Source organism: Gnatocerus cornutus, chromosome 6, assembly GCF_029298725.1.
Source record: "Gnatocerus cornutus isolate USDA-ARS CGAHR chromosome 6, icGnaCorn1.1, whole genome shotgun sequence".
NCBI lineage: Eukaryota > Metazoa > Arthropoda > Insecta > Coleoptera > Tenebrionidae > Gnatocerus > Gnatocerus cornutus.
The window spans coordinates 14483706-14503768 of NC_142238.1; the positions used below are offsets into that span (position 1 = coordinate 14483706).

Consider the following 20063-nt stretch of genomic DNA (forward strand, 5'->3'; position numbering starts at 1 on the left):
GAAAATGTCACTTTCATATGGAGTCGTAGGAAAAAATTTTTGCGACTCAATCGATAAAAATGTTTTAATTGTTCGATTGTTGATCCCCCCTCGTAAACTACTTGTCGTCTTGATCTGAAATTTAGTCAGCTGATAGATCTCGAGCTGCTTTTTTGATTGATATATAATTCAATGATACTAAATGCAGTTTTCACCCCGAAACAGGTTCTTGAAAATGACCCTTAAAAGACCCTCTTGAAGTCTATTTTAGTTGATATCTCCTTTTATTTGTTAAGGAAATTTGAGCTATATGGGCTCAATTTACCCAGAATTTTGCGCTGATTCCAAAAAAATCCTCATTATTTCGTACGTCAACAAATAACTGAGTTGTTTGAAAATTTTTGTTTGAAATTTTGGGTTGTCGCCAGAGGGCCAAAATTGTGGAGGTTCAAAAACGATTTTGCTTGATATTTCCGGAATTTAGGGTAATATAAAAAAAAACCTTTTTAAAATCGTTTTCCTCGCGATTTTTTAGCTTAGAAATCGATTTTCGGTAGTTCGAATTTGAAATTTTATTTTTTTCAATATGAAAGTATCGTTTCGCCATTGTTTTCCTCGGCCTTTTGTCAATAAGAATCATGTTACATATCCCGAATTTGAAATAAAACTGTCGATGCTTCGTTTTATTATAAGTAAACATGCAATTTGTAGAATGCGTTCCCAGTGAAGATATGCAGCGGTGGTTCGTAATTTTTAGTCGGTTTGTAAAGCTCCTCTTTGCCTGCCTTGAATGATTATGAATTCTCTCTTCAAAGTACATTACCATAAAGGAATAACTAAAGTTTGAGCCTGTTAAATCGACAAGGCCATTAATATAGACATTGTTTTTGTTTGGGAATTTAATTATTTCCTTAGAATACCTTCAAAATTATCCTTATTACATCATTATTTTATTACAATATTTTTCTCTGCGGAAATCTAATTAGTTCAGTGCTGGATTTGATATCGGGAAATGTAGTTACAGTTTTGTAATTAAAAAGTATGATTAGTACTGTCATGGTTACGTCCCGACGTCACTGCTGGTAAAACTTAACACTGCCCTTCACAGTTTTCTTCTCGCTTTTCTATCAACTAAGCTCTCAAAAAACCTCTTTAAGCGAAACCTTAGACAGTTATTCTCAGGCTAAAACTCGCGCAGATTTCTCGTATTCTGTATAATTCCTTTAAGAAGATTACTATCCATCATATTTGCTCCTAGTTTTACGAAAAAAGCACACTGAAGCGCACCAGCCATTATACTTACGATGAATATTATTTTCACTACTACTCTTCTTGAAACAAAGGCAGCTGCAGTTCACTCTTTGGAAATTTATGACAAAACTTCCATAAACTATTGGGTTCATGCAGCTGTTGGAAACCACCATCATGAAAAATGTGTCTTGTAGCCATTCTGGTAGACTTGTCGCACTTGCTCTGTCAAACATGTACCTGAAAATAGTTTGCATGCTTGAAATATTAACCACGGAACCAAAGGACGTGTTTTGGGTTATAAACGCTAGATTCCTTTCGGTTTTTTCAGGTAATTAAGTTCCAAACTTCCGAAAAGTTACAGGTTTTGAATAATTCATACATATATTGTTTAAATGAGAGTGGTGAGAAGAGTTTTCATCTTGGGGAAGTCATTGCAAATTTGGAAGGGTTGAATTGCCTGATAAGGGTGAACACATATTGCTTCCGGGTCATCTCCATAACTTGAAACATAAAGGCTGGGAAATTAGTTATTTAAAAGTTAAATGAGAATCGCCTTTAAGAAAGTAATGTTCACGAAAAGCACAATTTAAGGGTGTGAATTTCAAATTCAAATTCCAGGTAAAAGACAAATAAAAGCCACAAAGCTCAGAAAACTCACAAAGATCGAAGTAATTGTTTTTGTAGCGCTAAAAACGTCAAAACCCGGTAAAAACCAAAGTCCCTCGTAGAATCTTTCAATTATCTCGTTCTCGACACACAGATATTCTGAATCAATATTCAATTTAGTTATACCGCCCAAAGCCCAAGAGCAAGTACGGACATGTAATTTCCTATTATTTGTCTACGAAATTCGGAAATGAAATAATTTTTTTGTCTAACAATTAAACCTACACCCCTAAGCCTCTAAATTTAATATCCTCGCTATTAGTTTGAAAGAATGAGACTTACCACATCGTGATGATTACATAAGGGGTGCAGCACCAGACATAAACCGCTACAATGGTAATAGTCATTCTGAGCGTTCTGCTGCGAGCTCTTTCAATGTTACTAATATCGGACCTTCGCAGTCTCATCCGTCCATTTGAAGTGCGATATGACTCCCCTGTAAATAACACATTTTTTGAAAACTTTATTAAAAAGTCCTGAGGTCATGAAAATCTCAACAACTTGTTGCGAGGACGTAATTATCAACAGAAATGAAACTGACAGGTCATGCATGAGTATTGTTTACTACAGAAGATTACTTTTCTATTTGGATTGACGATTTCCCGGCGGTCACGATCGGGAAATCATTCTTTTGCGAAAATGCGCTTAAAAACGCAGTAAATGTCTAGGAGCGTATTTATGCTCAGCGGGGACGTTATATACGCATTTATTACACTTTTGCCTGAAGAGAAGCGTTCGGGTGTCTATTTTTTATGAGGCTGATATTACTTCAGAGCGGCGAGTAAAAAATCTTTTATGCAACAAGTTTCCAAGTTTGGTATTTTTAGCAAAAATTTGTCATGGTGATGTCTACGCAATATCCGGGAAGGTGAGTGCTCCATCCATCGTTGTCATGCCATTTGCTACTGTCAATGACGCCATCGAGCTAATTTGATTCAAATCACAAAGTTTGTAAACCGCCGGACCTTCATGTACTCATTGCCATAGTTAAACAATAAACTTGATCTAAATATAGCCCACCTTTTGATGAAAATTCGTAATCTTAGTTCTTTAAATTAATTAATAAGCGACACAGAAATAGCTATTTAACAAACGAGGTGGTTAATGAAGGCGATTAATAATTGAGCGATTTTAACGTTATTAAGCGAGATTATTAATCGCCCATTAAGCGTAGAGTTAGCTAGAAAACTTTTACGGTGATCGAATATTGAAAAATTCAACAAAAAAAAATGGTAAAAAGGTGGTTATGCAACCAAATATACAAAAACTAAAGTGAGTCCGCGTCTTCAGATTTATTGAATTTATTGAATTGCGTGTAATTGTGTAATTAGTTGCCTATAGTAAACACATTAAATCATTCATTAATAGCCCACATCAATGTATGATTTCAGCCGACAAATAATGCATTAATAGTACAATTGCGTCCAAAAATAATGCACCATCCCATTGCTTATTTCCAAATAGCATCGGAAAACATTTTGAGGGCCTCGCCGGGGCAGGTACAAGTCCGTTCTTGACAGTCCCAGTACATCTGGGTAGTCATAAAATGGTAACTTTTCAATGTTTGCAAAAACCCTGTTCTAAAATTATTTAGATCTTATTTTGCTGTGCTGTGATGGAAAGAAACGTATAAATACGGTGGAGCGTTTATGACTTTAACTTTAAACTTACCGCAAGACCCTATAAATATAATCACCCTCAAGTGGTGGGTCTTGTCTGATGACCAGAATTGATCTCCAATAAATTACAGCCTTTTTGTTGATTCAAATTTACTGGAATTGGGGAAAAAATATTTGGAAATAAAGTTTCAGGACATACAGACAAAATATAGTAGATTACTCAACGTGTGAAGTTAAGTTTTGTTTTAATCTAATGTTAACTTGTAATAATAGAGTTGACGAATGATTAAAATTTAGATTAGCTTAAAAATGCAGTATAAAATTTTTCAAATTTCGCATAAATTAAATAAAAATATAATTGTCAATTTTGACATGTCAAATTACTTGCTCTCATTGTTTTGTAACTTTTTCACTTACTAATTAGTAGAAACATAAGTTAATTACTAGTGAAAAAAATGAAGAAAATTTGAGTTTTTTAAGTCCCAAAGAATGACAGAAAATGTATTTTTATGGCAAAGTTAAAAAAAAACTATATTTTATAGCTAGAGACAAATAATTAAAAAAATTATAAAGTCCGTTTAAAAAAAAAAAAACACCAACACCGCAATTTTCCCCTGCATTACACCCGACAACGTTGCCTAGGGAGATTTTTGGTGAGAAAACATTTGTCAATTTTTTGACATTTCTGAAAATTAGGCAGTGTTTCCGTTAAAAACGTGTTTCTTTTACAGCCTGTTGGATTGCAAATCAGGATTTAATAACTCAGCACAGCCTGGAAGGCCGTTTTGTGTAATCAAATTGTCAATTAGGCAGCTAACCTATTTGATTTTATGACCAAAAAGTCACCATCGACGATGTTGCCGGTTGTAAAGTGCTGGGAGAGTGCGGTGTTGGTGGTTTTTTTAATAAAAAAACGGACGTTACACCCGGTTTACCGAAATAAAATTAAATCCTTAATTTTGATCAAAGATTTTTACGAAACCAAATAACGTTATTGGGGTTTTTAATCTAAAAAACTATGTTTGAAAAACTAAAACTGGAGAAAATATATAAAATGACGCTTCAAAAATTATAAATGCTAGTTGGCCATAATCAGTAAAACATGTTTAGCAAAATTACCAACACTAGTATTGTTGCCAAATTTTTATCAGCACTAGGATTGTTAAATGTGCCTTTATACAATTTCCTGCTAAAGTGATACTGTTACTCTAACAATTTAGAATAAAATGAAATATTTAACATTATGTTAAAGTGACATAAGTAAGTTGCAAGTTTAATTTAATTTCAATTATTGCATTAAACCGGCCTATACTTAGTTACTTACTATTGATCAGAATTAAAAACCAATTGTTCTAAAATTTACTTTTTTAGCAATGAAAGTGAATTATGTGAAGAAAAATGAATTTTAAGAAATAAATTAGAAATTAAAAATTAAATCTTTAATTAAAATTAATATTTGATTCCATCATCCATCCATGTCAGCAATCAAACTTAATTAAATGCGTGATTAATTTAATCGCAATCAACTTATAGTGGAAATGAGGTCATTGCTTAAAAATACAAACATTGATTCAAAATTTCTTTGAATGGTCTTCAAATCATGTTGTTTGGTCGACTCAATCTGCATGAGTTTTCAAGTGAGTTGTAAATAAAATTTGGTTGTCTGACGCACCCTTGTACAAAAACTGACCGCTCAGATCTCAAGCAGACCAACCCAAAAGTTCTAGAGGTAAAATGTATTGTTGGGTGCATATTATATTCATACCATGGTGCATTATTTTTGGACGCAATTGTACCTAAAAAACAACGAACGCCGAAAAAATTAATTAATAAGCGACGCAGAAAAAGTAACATAATCTCAGCTAAATCCACATTTTGAGATCGCTTACTAAATTTGAATATCCGACGACAAAATTTCGCTATGAATCGCCGAGGGAGTTTTAGGCTAGACAGATCGTGCGGACTAATTTACGACAACAATGCAAACTACCAAAGTTGAATCCGTTTTTTTAGTTTCGTGTGGCCATCGGGTGGATGCGGTTGAAAATGATTACGAAAATTGGAGGGTTCCAATCAGTTGTTGATTGAGCCGACACTAAAAAAGATTGGTAGAAATGCTGGATGCGCCGGGCGATTTACAAAATAAATTCGCCTCTTAGAACACAATACCTTTCTTTTTATAATCTGACGACTAGACCAAACTCAAGCAACGTTTGCTATTCTTGTGTTCGGAGATTTGTTATGTAAATTGGATGTGCAACCAAGACGACTTTCAATGAAATCTGGGATCTTTGCTCTGCGGTGTATTTTACATGTGCGCAAATAGCTAACACCTCTAAAATCCAATTGCATCTAATCTGTTTTGCAGCACAGTTTGACGTGTGGCGGTTCACTGTACTCTATAGATAATGAGTGTTTCAATAGTTCATATAAGCGATTTAAGACAGTCGTATTTCGCGGAGAAATAAAAGATTTCTGAGTGCTCTGTTTATTTACGTCGGTCTCTGCACTTTTCTCTTGAAGTATAGAAGTGGTTTTTTCTAAGAAGCTTCCGGAAATTGTAAAAAATCTCAACAACTTTCTCGTAATTTTGCGTCAAGAAGAAAAATTTCGTTTATGCTATAGTAAAGACCTTTTATGTACCGACAAAGAGGCGGATGTTACACGCTGTGTCGACGTTATTGTTTTTAACTGGAGGAACAAAGAAATCATCATTGGGAAGAACAAAAGCGCCATAACTAATAATACATCAACTAACACGAGCAAAATTACTGTGGTTCTTATTAAACCCAATCCGAACGCAGCTGAAGGTGAAACTCGATGGTTGATTAATGTGTTTATTACAGATCGTAGGCGTAATTTACGGAAATTGGTTTCCGTGATTTGATCAAAATGTCACCATGGCAGATAAAATTGTATTTTAGTTGAGTATTCTCGTTCAGGAGTTCAAAATTCGGACGCGAGCGCTGAAATTGGCCTCTTCAACGAGTTTTAGATACTATTTTGTATAGTTCGGCTTTAATTTCGATTTTTTTTCTAAAATTTAGCTAACAAGCAAGTTTGCACATAAACCTCATTTAGAACGATTTTTCCTACAATCTTATAAGATTTCTTTCGAGAACGCAAATGTCAAATTGATGAAATTTATAAAAATTGCGCAGTTTTTCCGTCAAAAACGTCATTGTAAGTGAATAATGGTTTGGACTCTCATTTTGGGAGATTTCACGCATATTCGTGCCAACAGCTCAAATGTATTCGTGCCGGCAGCTGAAATATGTATTTTACCTATGCGTATATTTGGAATGAATACGTATCTCAAAACCATGCGGAAACTCTGTCAAATAAACTGAGAATTTTAAAATAATTGTCAGAACTGTCACTTCAAATTTTGATTGGTTTTGCCAAAATTGTTAAAAAATCTTGTTTATTACTCATGCAAAATGGGCAACACAACGATGACCTCGCTTACTGCGTTAAACAAGATCATTTCGCAATAAAAGTAGAAAGTTATAGGTTCGTTCTAAAATGAAATTTAAAATCAAAAATCTCTATTTTTTGATTAAAAATTTTGTAATTTGGCAAAGGTTATGAAGACTTTAGAGATAGTAACCTCACCAAATTTTATTGTTATAACTTGAAAACTAACAAAAATACAAATTTTAATAATAAAAAGTTGAAAGTTTTTGGTTGGTATTTTTCTAATTTTTCTAAAATCTGTTTTTTTTATTTTAAACTTTTGTTCTTTGGCACAGTTAATGAAAACTTTAAAGGTAGTAACCTCCCTAAATTTGCAATAATTTGAAAACTAGGAAAAATTCGAATTTTATTATTACAAAGTTGAAAGATTTGGTTCGTCCTAAAACGAAATTTTCTAAAATTTGTACTTTTTTTAAAAAAATTTGTCTTTTAACACAGTTAATGAACACATTGAAAGTAATAACCTCCCTAAATTTTATTGCAGTAACTTTAGAATTAACAAAAATACGAATTATACTTTACAAAGTTGACAGTTTTTCGGTTTGTCCTAAAATAAAAATTTTTAAAATCTGTATTTTTTGTTTTAAAATTTTGTACTGTAGCACAGATAATAAACACTTTAAAGGAAATAACTTTCTCAAATTTCATTGCAATAACTTAAAAACTAACAAAAATAGGCATTTTAATTTACAAAGTTGAGAGTTTTTCGGTTCGTTCTAAAATAAAATTTTCCAAAATCAGTTTTTTTCGTTCTAAAATTTTGTACTTTAGCACAGTTAATGAACTCCGTAAAGGTAGTAACATCCTTAAATTTCATTTCAATAATTTAAAAACTAACAGAAATACGAATTTTAATATTACAAAGTTGAAAGTTTTGGGTTCGTCCCAAAATAAAATTTTCTAAAATCTGTATTTTTTGTTCGAAAATTTTGTACTTTGACACAGATAATGAACATTTTAGAGCTAGTAACTTTACAAAATTTATTGCCATAACTTGAAAGTTGCAAATATTGCTAATTAGTGATTTTTCGTTCTGACGCTACAAATCGTGCTGGAATGAGCGTTTTTTTACTTCTCATTACAGCACGATGTTTAGTTTCGGAATGAAAGTAACTAAAAATCGTTTATCAATGAAGCTTGTTTTATTTTAATGGCGTAATATAAAAATTCAACATTCTAATTTAGATTAGATCGTTGATAAATGAATCGCACATTTTAGTGAGATGACTAGGAAAAATGGAAAATGTTCTGGTCATAAATCATCACTCATCTAGACTACGAAAAAAAAAACTTTTTTTAAAAACGGTCGGATTAAAACAAAGAAATCAATAATTTATTTTAGACAGTTGGGTCTTTATGAAATATTAAATTTTCCAATATATACTTGGAGTAGCAGTTTCATCGTGGCCCCAGCTATTATCAAAAGTAATTGTGGAAATTACATTTAGTGCAAATATTTAATTATTGTTGTGGCAGAATTTTAATTACAAAGTAGATCTTTAATTCAATTTTAATTTTAATTAATATTCTGCGTACCCACAAAAGCCTTTGAAGCTGTTAACGGTCTAAATAAATTTGTCCTGATTAAAGTAATAGTACAACTACGTATCGTAAGTAAAGAAGTTTGTGCTCATTAAATTAGAATTTCAGTTTCTCGATATAGACTGCTAACTGGCTCCAATTATGTGCAGCTGAAGACCAATTATAGATTCATCCCTTCCATTAAGAATTCCAGAATAAATTTGAATAGAATAATTATAGACATGGAATCGATATGATTTTGGGCGAAAAATGAGTGGGGCAGATTAAAATGAACAAAGAAATACGTCACTGCAGCATCGAAGCGAATAATTTAAATTGAACTAAATTTCGTCTGCAAAATTTCTGCTCTATTGATGTTGCAGATTTATCTCTAGTTTATTCCGCCCACATGTTGGAATGTTCGCATTTCAGATAACAACCTAATTTTATTTGATTTAGATTTATGAATAAACAAGGACGTGTCGAGCAACCACTTGTTAATAATACGGAATGCGCGAGCTGATTTTCACTATTTATGGAACACTGCGGACGACTGTGTCGCCGACAAAACAGACAAGAAAATAAATAAATTTCCCTCCTAGAAATCAAGTTCTCACCATGAAGCTTGACTCGGATTGAGTTTTGTGACGACACAACATTCATTCGCTTTTCAGGTAGTTCATTCGCCAAATGGATTTTTCAACAATGAAATTCAGGTTCTAGGAAAGTTGATAAAAACGGAATTTCATTCATTACTGGGTTTTTTAATATTGCTATGAACCAGGAGAAACACGTTTACTTTTTGTGGCAGATTTTACACTTTTTAGGTGCTCGTACTTTTTTATTTAAATTAAACGTCCTGGGAAAAAATTTCATTTGGAGCTTAACTAAACATTTACAAAAGTTGGAGTTATCGTTGCCAGCGTGGGCCAAAATTTGAGTTAATTACGTAAACGACAATATTTGAACGCATTTAATAGTGAATCGTGCTTGGAATATCAAATTATAATTAGCTGCAGATTTAGTGATAACATTTTTCTGGATCATCGTTATGCAAACTGTATGTGAGGAACATAAAAACTGGTTGCAAGAAATTATAGAATGGAAGTTTTTTTCATCTACCAGGTTTTCCGCGGATTGTTGAACTAAGGCAAACATGGAAATTTAAATTTTATTTTTTTCCTGTTCTCTCAAACCTTCAAATGAAATTCGGTTAATAATGGATTTGTGTTTTAAGACGTTCTAAATTCGACCTCTCCAAATTTAGATGTCATACCTTAAAAACTAATAGAGATAAAAACCGTTACAAATATTTGGTTGGTTCTAAAATTCTACACTTTGGCATAGTAAATAAACACGTTAAGGATAGTAACTCCACCAAATTTTATTCAAGTAGCTTAAAATCTAGCAAAGATACAAATTTTATTAAAAAAACTAAAAAATATTTGTTTCGTTCTAAAATAAAAATTTTCAAAATACCTTATTCTTGTTTTAAAATTTTGCACTTTGGCATAGTTAATAAAGACGTTAAAGTTTTAAAATTATGCACTTTGGTACAGTTTTTGGAAACGTTAAAGATAGTAATCTTTTTAAGTTTCATTGCAATAATTTAAAACTTGCCGAGATACGAATTTTATAAAAAAAAGTCAAAATATTTGTTTGGTTCTAAAATAAAAATTTTCAAAATCTTTGTTTTTTATTTTAAAATTATGCATTTTGGCACAGTTTATGAACACGTTAAATATAGTAATCTCCCTAAATTTTATTTATTAACTTAAAAACTAACAGAGATACCAGTTTTACTAAAAAAAGTTAAAAATATCTGGTAGGTACGCGAAAGCTGTAACTCCTTTGCACATCCACAAAATGCGAAACTTTCCAAAACTCTATTGTAGTACAATGTCAAATTTATTCAATTTGATTCTAATTAATAATCAATTTCAAGTGTCTTTCTGACACGGCAATTTTCCACGACTGTACACGTGATTAATTCAATTTAATCTAATTTTGACTTTCGAAGTCCGATTCTGTTTGAGTCTCATGCAAATCCATTTGCAGATTTAATTCCATTCGAGACCAAACCAAATTCTATATTTTTCTTTCTCAAAGTCTTCATTTAACTTCATATACTTTGAGGATTGAACATTGCAAGTCACACGATGCTCTGATATTCCAGAGAAGGCGATTGCGAGTGAAAACACACACGCAGAACGAGAAACAATGCTAAATTAGCAACAACACAAAATTCTTAAGTTCCGAACCGTTCTAAATTTCTAAGAATTGCGACAGAGTGGTGTCTCCGACAAAGCGTTTAATTTGAAACAGTTCAAAATAATTGACGGCCAAAACTCAAATCATTTTGATTTGATTTTGTTAATAAACAATAATTGAACGAATTTCTTTGTGTTTCATTTGTCTTGTAAACTGCGGCCTCACTGAATTTGGGGTTACACAACATAAATGATTTAGAATTTGATTCTAAATATTTCTTTTCTTTCTTTCTGAGCAAAAACACAACGTACATTTGGGTCCTTTCCAACCAAAATTTAAACCATCATCATTTACCATCGTTTATCAACCACATCATCAACAAACATCCAAGACGGCAGCTTCAGAACGCTTACAGTTCAAAAACAAAATTTCTCAAAATCTCTATTTTTTGTTCTAAAATTAGGCACTTTGACACAGTTTATTAACACGTTATAGATAATAACCTCTCCAAATTTTATTGTCATAACTTGAAAACTAACACAGAAACGAATTATTTAAAAATTGGTTCTAAAATAAAAATTTTATATTTTGCGTTCATAATGAAGATATTTCAATACGCGTTTGAGAGTATCGGTATCGTAATAGACCAATCCCGTGCCAATATTTCCAGGAACTTATATTTTTCTTAGGTTTGCAGCAGACAAACCGTCAACCTGCCGTCAACGTTGACAATTTAGATTTTGGTTTTGATAAACTTTCATAAATCGATCAATACACTATTATTTTTTGTTGTACTTGGCTTAATAATTCATTGGAGAAAAACTCTTTGGGTGCAAGAGAACCATCATTATCATGATCAACATCTTCGCTCTATTGGCTCCCTTGAGCTCCGGTAATCTCAAAACTTCACACCTGTCAAACTAACTGAAACTGGATTTGGCTACTTCGAATTTTTTCCCGAACATTTTGCAAATGCCAACTACTCTAAAATTCCCTAGATTTCGAAATCAAGTTTTTTCGTTTAAAATAAGGCGAAATAGAAAAAATTGCGAATGATACTTGTTCATAATGCATTTTGCCGCACTTACTACTTTATGACACTCCTCGCTACGCTCGTCGTGTCCTAAAAACGTGTGTGCTGCAAAATGTTCATTATGAAACGCGTTTCATAATATACTATTTTTAAAAGCTCTGTTTTTTATTTTAAAATTATGCACTTTGGCACAGTTTATAAGCACGTTAAAGATAGTAATCTCCCCAAATTTCAATATCATAACATAGAAACCAACAGAGATACGAATTTTACTAAAAAAGTTGAATTGATTTGGTTGGTTCTAAAATGCAATTTCCCAAAATCTCTATTTTTTGTTCTAAAATTCTGCACTTTATCGTAGTTAATCAACATGTTAAAGATAGTAACCATTCCAAATTTCATTGTCATAACTTAAAAACTAACAGAGGTTAAAATTTTAATAAAAAAAAGTTGAAAATATTTGTTTTGATTTAAAATAAATTTTTCAAAAATTTGTATTTTTTGTTTTAAATTATTGCACTTTGGCACAGTTAATGACTACTTTACAAACAGTGACTGCCTAAAATTGTCGTAATAAAAAAACTAGAAAAGACACAAATTTTACTACAGCGGGGAAAAGTTTAACACCATCACATCCAAAGTGACATTTTCCCTCCTATCGACGAAAAACAAGTAAAATACATAAAACTTTTCACCGATCGAAGAAAAAGTGTCACTTTTCTTTTCCTGCTTGCTAGTAACAGTTGTAAAGAATTTCGGGGTCTGAATTTTTTTAAATTGGTGGATGCGCCCAGATGTAACTTATTGTTTAATGAGCTTGAAGCTTTTAAGGTTATAGCTTGTGATTTCTTTATTGAAAATGTTCTTTTTTCGTCCCTCTCCTGTAGATAATATTAAACACGACTTCCAGAACAATGCAATCGATTTAAATTACTCCATCAGCATCAGATGTCTTTTATCGATTCCCTAATAAACTGTAATAATAATGCTTCTCTTTGTCACTCGAAACGGTTTTCCTCTTATTTTCTTTTAGAGAGATTTGGAAGATTTAATCTGTAAATACCTTGTACAAAAAATAATGACAAATTTATGAGATTAATTAAACTTTGAAGTTCAGAATTTGTGAAGCTACCACACATGATTTGTGGATATATTTTGTGTTAGTTTGTTACTGAAACTTGTTCATTGAAATTGAGACAAATAGTCGACATTTAAGTTTCCACTTGTTGAGTACTCATTTAGGGCTGTTCTATTCAGGATCTAGCTTAATTAATGATATTTCAGATTAATGCTGATGCTTAGAGAAGTGCAACGTCTGGAAACAAGATATGCACTTTCAATTATAGTTAACCGCTTTGAATTAGTCCGAGGTTATGTGATGCATCCCGTGATTTTGCTACTATGAGGCACAAACTAAAGCTCAGTCCTTATATACCCCAAAAATCGCAAATTGAGCTTCTAATTTGTACTGATTATTATCAGTGAATATTAAGCAAAACGTGTTCTGCAAGGGAAATTAAAATGGTACCTTCACCATAACGTCATTATTTATTACAGCCGCAGGTGATTGGTTCTTTCATTCCCTGTCGTAATTTTAGGCTGTAACAATAATTTACGAGCCAAATAAAACACCGACAAATTTTTAAACAGTGTTGCAATATTACATCAAAGTCTGATTTTAGTAGTTTTCATGGCTTAAATTTGTCTTTCATTTTCCCAGTACCCTGAAACTGAATGGCTTGTGTTATAAAACTTATTAGAAATTAATGAAGTCATGCAATGTGGAAACTTATCTACAACCACATAAATCCGTAATAGTGCAGCCATAAAACTGTAACGCCATGATTTACTAGCGTTGCGATTTATTTTGTTGAAGCTGATGAAATTTTCAGTTTCAACGATCAATACCTTCTGCATGAAATTATCGCAAAATATGAAAGATTTAAACCACAAACAATTGTTACTTAATTTTTTTTAGTTCGTTCATAACTTGTTTTTTTTTTTAGTTGTTTTTAGATTTTCTACCTCTTTTGGCGCTCCGGAAACGATTTCGCTCGATATCTCCGGAATTAGAACAAATATAACAAAACCCTTATCGAAATCGTTTTTCTCGCGATTTTTTAAGCTAAGAAATCGTCCTTAGATTTTCCAAAAGTCGGAAAGTTGGAGTTTTTTGTAAAAATTTATGACTAAAACTATTGCAAAAGAGCTGATATCAATAGTTCGCTTATTTTTTAAGGAAACTTGAAGCATGTAGGCTCATTTTACGCAGAGTTTTGCTCTAAATCCAAAACCACCCTTGTTTCTCATCAAATAACTGAATTAGAGCCGTTTGAAATTTTTGGTTGTTGCCAGAGGGGCGATTTTGTTCGATATCTCCGGAATTAGGGCATATATAACAAAACCCTTTTCGAAATAGTGTTTAGCTAAGAAACCGTTCTTGGATTTTCGAAAAGTCGAAAGCTGGAGTTTTTCGCGAAAATTTTTAACTAAAACTATGGCAAAGTTCTGAAATCAATATCTCGCCTATTTATAGAACAATCTTAAAGTATTAGTGCTCATTTTAGGCAGAGAATTGTTGAGATCGATTAACAAATAACTAGTTATGGCCGATTTAAGTTTCGGATAGTTGGTTTAATTTTCGCAATTTTCGTATCTCTGAAACTACGACAGATTTAGTCATTGGTCAAAATAGTGTGTATGAAATAAAAACGTCTGGTAAAAGTAGAACTAATTTAGGCTATTTTTTATGCAAAAGTTGCAGAAGAACATAAACATTTGTGTTGCAGTCTGTTTTAGATACACGTAGGGATTATCAGCTTTATTGTTAGTTGAAGCAACTTCATTCTTCGGCACTGTGACTGTCCGACTTTGAACTTGATTTTTATTAAATTGTTCACATTCTCGTATTTTGTTGCTTTTGCTTCGATATTGACTGCTCTACATGCGAAGAGAGAGTAGTAGCATTGAGGTTTTCTTTGCATTTTCCAAATATTAACAAAGCGCTTGTTTTTTCAGAATTAGAATCATTATTGCCTGTGAATTGATTAGGTATTATTAAAATTAAGTGAAGTGTGAACAGGTAAAATGAACGCTCTGTACATTATAAAAAGTAATAAAACTAGATATAAAGTAATTGTGCTTAATCCAGGACTGTAATTAAAACAAAGTGTCCGTCATGCAGCCCTAAAAGCATAACATTACTCACCTTTCGTTTCTTTAGAGTTCTTGGAAATTTCGCACATGATTGCCGTGTAAGCAACAATGATAACGAAGAGAGGAATGAAGTACATACACATGACGCACATCAAATTGTAAGCAATCTCTTGAGACGTCGAAGTGAAGAAGCCAAACGAGACACATTGTTCATAATTTGGGTACGTGGGATGCGCCCTCACTCGAAACACAAAGCTCTGCAAAATAATGAAATTTTTTCTTAAACACCAATTTCGTTCAATTTCCAAGAATCACGCCAATGTTTACCGTCACGTTTAATTTACGCATAAGTAATCATCATGGAAAAAATTCATTAAATTCCATGTCTTGGGTCAAAGACATTCTTTTGCATGATAAACAAGGACTTGACAAGGCATTTTATTAAGGCACGACCTCAGATAAATTCATTTGGATGCTCTGTCCCAATAGAGGGCTATTTAATGAAATTGTTCTTCGAGATGAAAGAATTTAGAGAGAAATTTCAAATGTGTTATATAGCCATCATTTTTTTCCTAGAAACCTACATTGAAATGAAATTTATCTTCACGAAAGATACTCTTGTGTTCAATGAAACTCTTCTAAAGACCCTAACATTGAATACTGAATGAGAAATGCTCCGCGGGTCGTATAAGATAATAAAGCTCCGTCGTTGCAGTCTCTTTTGATCAAATTTACAATACGGCCTAATTGAATGTATAAACGGACCTGTAAGTAAACTTCCGTCATGCGGAGGCGATCAAATTACCATCAAAATGAATAATCGTTAGATGAAATTGAGATCTTCCGCTCTGCAGTCACAGTGTCATTTTCCTACGAAAGTGGAACACTTATTAAAACCGAAGATTTTCCTTTCCATCTTTACAATTTCATTCAATTCGATATACATAGAATACACGCGAGACGCTCCATTAATTAAATGTGTTTGTTTTGAAATTAGCTGAGCTTGGAACGAGTGGAAAAAGACGCTCCTCATCGTCTTGACTAAATGAAACTTCAAGTGCATCTTTAGAACGACTTCAATGTGGGAGTCATTCAGAACAGGGGAGGCACAATAATTGTTGGGGTAATAGTGTTTGCATCCCGAGAATAATACGAATTTGTCGTTTAATAAACGGGATGAACAATTATGTGAACGCTTTCGAATATTACGTAATAACACGAATGTGTAGTCGCGGATTATCAAGATTCTGAACAGCGCGATTCGAATATAATTATTCTAGTTTCACACAAAAACATTTCTTTATTGTTGATTAAATTAAATCTAAAAAATGAATTACAAATTCTCACGTTTACAAAGTAGTGAATCGCAAACTTTGTAAATTGATTAAAATCTCTTTTTTGGGAGAAACATCCAATTCTAGCTAATTAAGTTTACCTGACACGGAATAATTGAATTTAAATACCTGTTGTCAGATACTTTTAATTACATTGAAGTGTGGGTGTCAAAGAATTTACCTCTAGCTTATTTTTGCCGGGCTGTGTTTTTATTAAAAATTAATAGCTTAGATAAAAAATCAAATCGGGCAGGCGATAATTACATTTTGGTCTAGATGAAAGTGGAGAGAATTGTATAGCTAGTAATGAATGCGTCGTAAAAAAAATTCTGACGCGTCGGCAATTTAGTTTTTTCACGATGTAACTATCAGTAAAAAATATCATAGAATGTCTTGATTTAGATGTCCAAAATTAACGGTTTTATTCAAAAACTGAGGTAGCTAAAAATGCAAGAATATTGAAGGTTAAATAATTGCAAGGAGAGTACAATTATAGCTAATTTTGTTACACGTAGCTAAAACAGTTTTTGCGGACTCACCGTTGCCGTTATGAACATTTTTTAGTTAAGCACCCAAAAACACATTCAAACCTCTTAGTAGGTATAATTAATTATTTTTGTAAAATGATTACCTTGTCATAATTAGTTCAGATAAAGTTTATGTTTTATTAGTCGTCATGGCAATTTTTTGGGATTAAGTCCAAAAAAGACTCATTTGAGTAACTTCAATGAGTCCGTAAAAAAACAATTTTTGAAAGCATATTCTAAAAAAATAATTTGACGTTTTAATTTTTGGAATTTATCGAGATACTAAATCCCCAGAATTTTGTGCTTTTGTAAATTTTTGCTCTAACTGTCATCAGTTTACCTTTATTTTTGAAGGTCACGGACTTTCACTAAAACACACAAACTGACGAATTGACATTTTTGCAGTGCTGCCAAGTAGCAAAATAAAACCAACTATTCTAAATGTTACATATAACCGCCTAGACTTTCATTAGTAATTTGGATCACAATGTCGGAAAATGCTCTTTTGGCAGACTGAGTGAAATTGCGAAGACTAGGCGAACTAACACGAAAGCTTCCAAAAGCATTTTTGGACATGTGATCCACATTATTTTTTAGGTCAACAAAATTTAAAGAATAAAATAAATCTGATCTAGTGACTTTTACTCTTCAAGGCTGCACATTGTAACCTCTTTAACAATACTTCAACAGATATCTGTGCGATACCAACCGATAAAAAAAATCTAGTTTCTTTTTTGGAGGCCTAGGCCGCCAAACGCCGTTTTTCGGCCTATTCATACGTCTCTAAAAACGTTAAAAACGCACGGCGGCCTAAAAAACTTTTTTTTCTTGCCGCAAATGAGCATAAAATGCTTAATATACGAACCCAGCATACGCATTTCTTTATCTACTCGTAGGAGAGAAATTTAATTTCACAGTTCGTGGACTACTTATGACATATTTTCATCCACCAGTGGACAAAATGTTAGTTTAAAGAAATCCATACGGTGGGAAAAAATCGATTTAAAAGTTAATAGTAGATGAAAATATTAATGCATTTTCCCAGGTAGGTTGTAGAAATGAACAACAAAGCTTTAGTTTTAAAACGCAGCTTTATCGCCTATTAGTTTGTGCTTTCGCATCTGCGAGAAGCAGTTCAAAGCAACTCTTGTTATTGTAAAAGAATAATTTATGACTCGAGCCGTTGCCAGTTTCAGCTCTTCACACAAATATTTTATCCTTTGTGATGCAATAGCTGCGTGGAATTTTAGGATAAACTTCCATAGAGGAATGTTAAATTAATTGTTATACCTACCTTTTAAAATGTTTCACAGTATTACCTCTGTTTCTTACAGAGAATTTCATTATAATGGAGGATAAAAACAGATTTAGAAATGCATTTTCTGTCATACCAGAAATCCCCGGAATTGTATTTACCACAGCGGAATATTGTAATCCGATTTTAAAACTTCTTACTCGGTAATACTGTGAAAATAAAAGAAATTGCAATAAAGTTTGTAACCTTAATTTTATTCCAATTTGCATTGCCTGAATAAAATTGCGCACATATTCGCATCAAATCACAAAAAATGTTTGAGCAATCAAACAAGTGTCCGACCCATACGAACTCTCAATTAAACCTTTGTGACTAGTTCCATTCAAAATTCTATGCATAAACTACAAAGCCCGTCCACTTTACTGATTTTCAAGTAAACTGTTCTTAATTTACACTTCACAGACCGAATATTAAATTTCTTTCTAAAAACATTACTTATTCATGAAGTTTTGGGAGGTGGTAATCGAAAATCAATTTAATTTGTTCAGCAATGTGGAGTTTTAAAAAGTTACAGTGCGATATTGAGTTTTCTTCGTTTTTTTTTCAACGACGGGCTCTTTCAAGTTGGTGATAAAAGGAGTGTGTTGTTATACAACGAGAATTTAGATGTGTAAATCACCAATTCTTAATAAACGCAAAATTCCTAAGCCCAGCAAAAGTGCATTTCCTGTTGAAGATTAGTAAATTAAATTACCTTACGCTTTTACGTACAGAGACGATGCGGAAATTTAGAGAACGCGATGTACATGCATGGCACTAATTATAATAGGCTTTAACTTTAAACTTCTATAATACGGTAGCTCGTCAATCAAAGTTTTAACCATATAAAGTTCAGCAGACTTTTCTACCTTGACCTGAAATATTTGGTTTTTTTTCTGCATTGTTCGGAAAAAATTGGCCTGAATTAGTAAAATTAGATTCCATTCTATCAACAAATTGGCTTAATTCCTCTCTGGAATCTACTTTAATATAGCGCCTGCATATTTCTTTCTCAAGTTCTGCATCATTGTATGATAAACCAACAAGCGTAATTAAACCGGTTGTACGTAGGCGGTTTCAATTTAAAATATGAATAGTTTGTATGCATTTGCGGAAGCCAAAATTAGAAATATTGAAATTAATGGCTCTGCTCTCCATAAAATGTTAAAATAAATAAAAGTGTTGACGGCTCACTTATTCAGAATTGGCATTTATTGCAGCAATGAAATAATTTTAACACAAAGGCTGATTTATATTTTGGAACAAATTTGAACGGAAGAGGTGGAAATTCCTGTCTAAAGTGAAATAACCTTCTGATTCCGAATCTGAAGTCGGTTTTGCTCCGTCACACAGTGGAGCAGATGACTCCTAAACCTGGCCAAACTGGTGAAAAAAGAAATCACCTACAATTATTATTATATAAACTGTTTATTTTATCGTATTGTGAACACTTTTTTAACCAACAAAATAAATTGAAAAAACTTGCCATAATACCTATATTTCCAATCAAATATAATAATTTTTTAACTGCTATAGATCGACAAGTAGAGAAAAATTTCCGACTTAAATAGTCAAATAATTTTGATTTTGCAGGATAAGTAGGTACGTTTATTTTAATGATGAACATAAATTGTATTAAACATGCTTTTTATGCAAGCATTACAATTTTTTTTTCGGGACTTCAAAGATTCATTCAATGAAACACCAAACACAGGTCATTTTTTACTTTAGTTTCACCAAAAAAAGCGTTATGAAATTGCGGTTGAGAAAATCGTTTTGGGTTTCATTTCATGTTACTCTTTAGTCCCTGACGACCTTATTCTAATTAATAGTTGTCAGTTTACACAATAATTTAACTGAAATTAAGTTAATCTCGCAACTAATTTGACGATTGGTGGCATTTGATTAGCGGAAAAACGATCACATGCCACTTTAACATAATGTTAAGTATTTAATTGAAACCGGCCCTATGTTTTATATATTTTTTAGAAATTC

The 20063-nt window shown here is 32.4% G+C and overlaps 1 protein-coding gene across 2 annotated transcripts in view; it reads right to left on the minus strand.

Moving 5' to 3' along the window:
• LOC148173250 (adipokinetic hormone/corazonin-related peptide receptor variant I-like) overlaps positions 1-20063 on the minus strand; it is a 53816-nt gene that overhangs the window by 11557 nt on the left and 22196 nt on the right. For both annotated transcript variants that reach the window (XM_088038842.1, XM_088038841.1), the window contains exons 3-5: positions 14966-15170; positions 2179-2332; positions 1283-1467 (exon numbers count right to left, since the gene is read on the minus strand). In XM_088038842.1, the coding sequence (XP_087894968.1) occupies positions 1283-1467; positions 2179-2332; positions 14966-15170 (544 nt within the window). The remainder of the gene's footprint in view (positions 1-1282; positions 1468-2178; positions 2333-14965; positions 15171-20063) is intronic.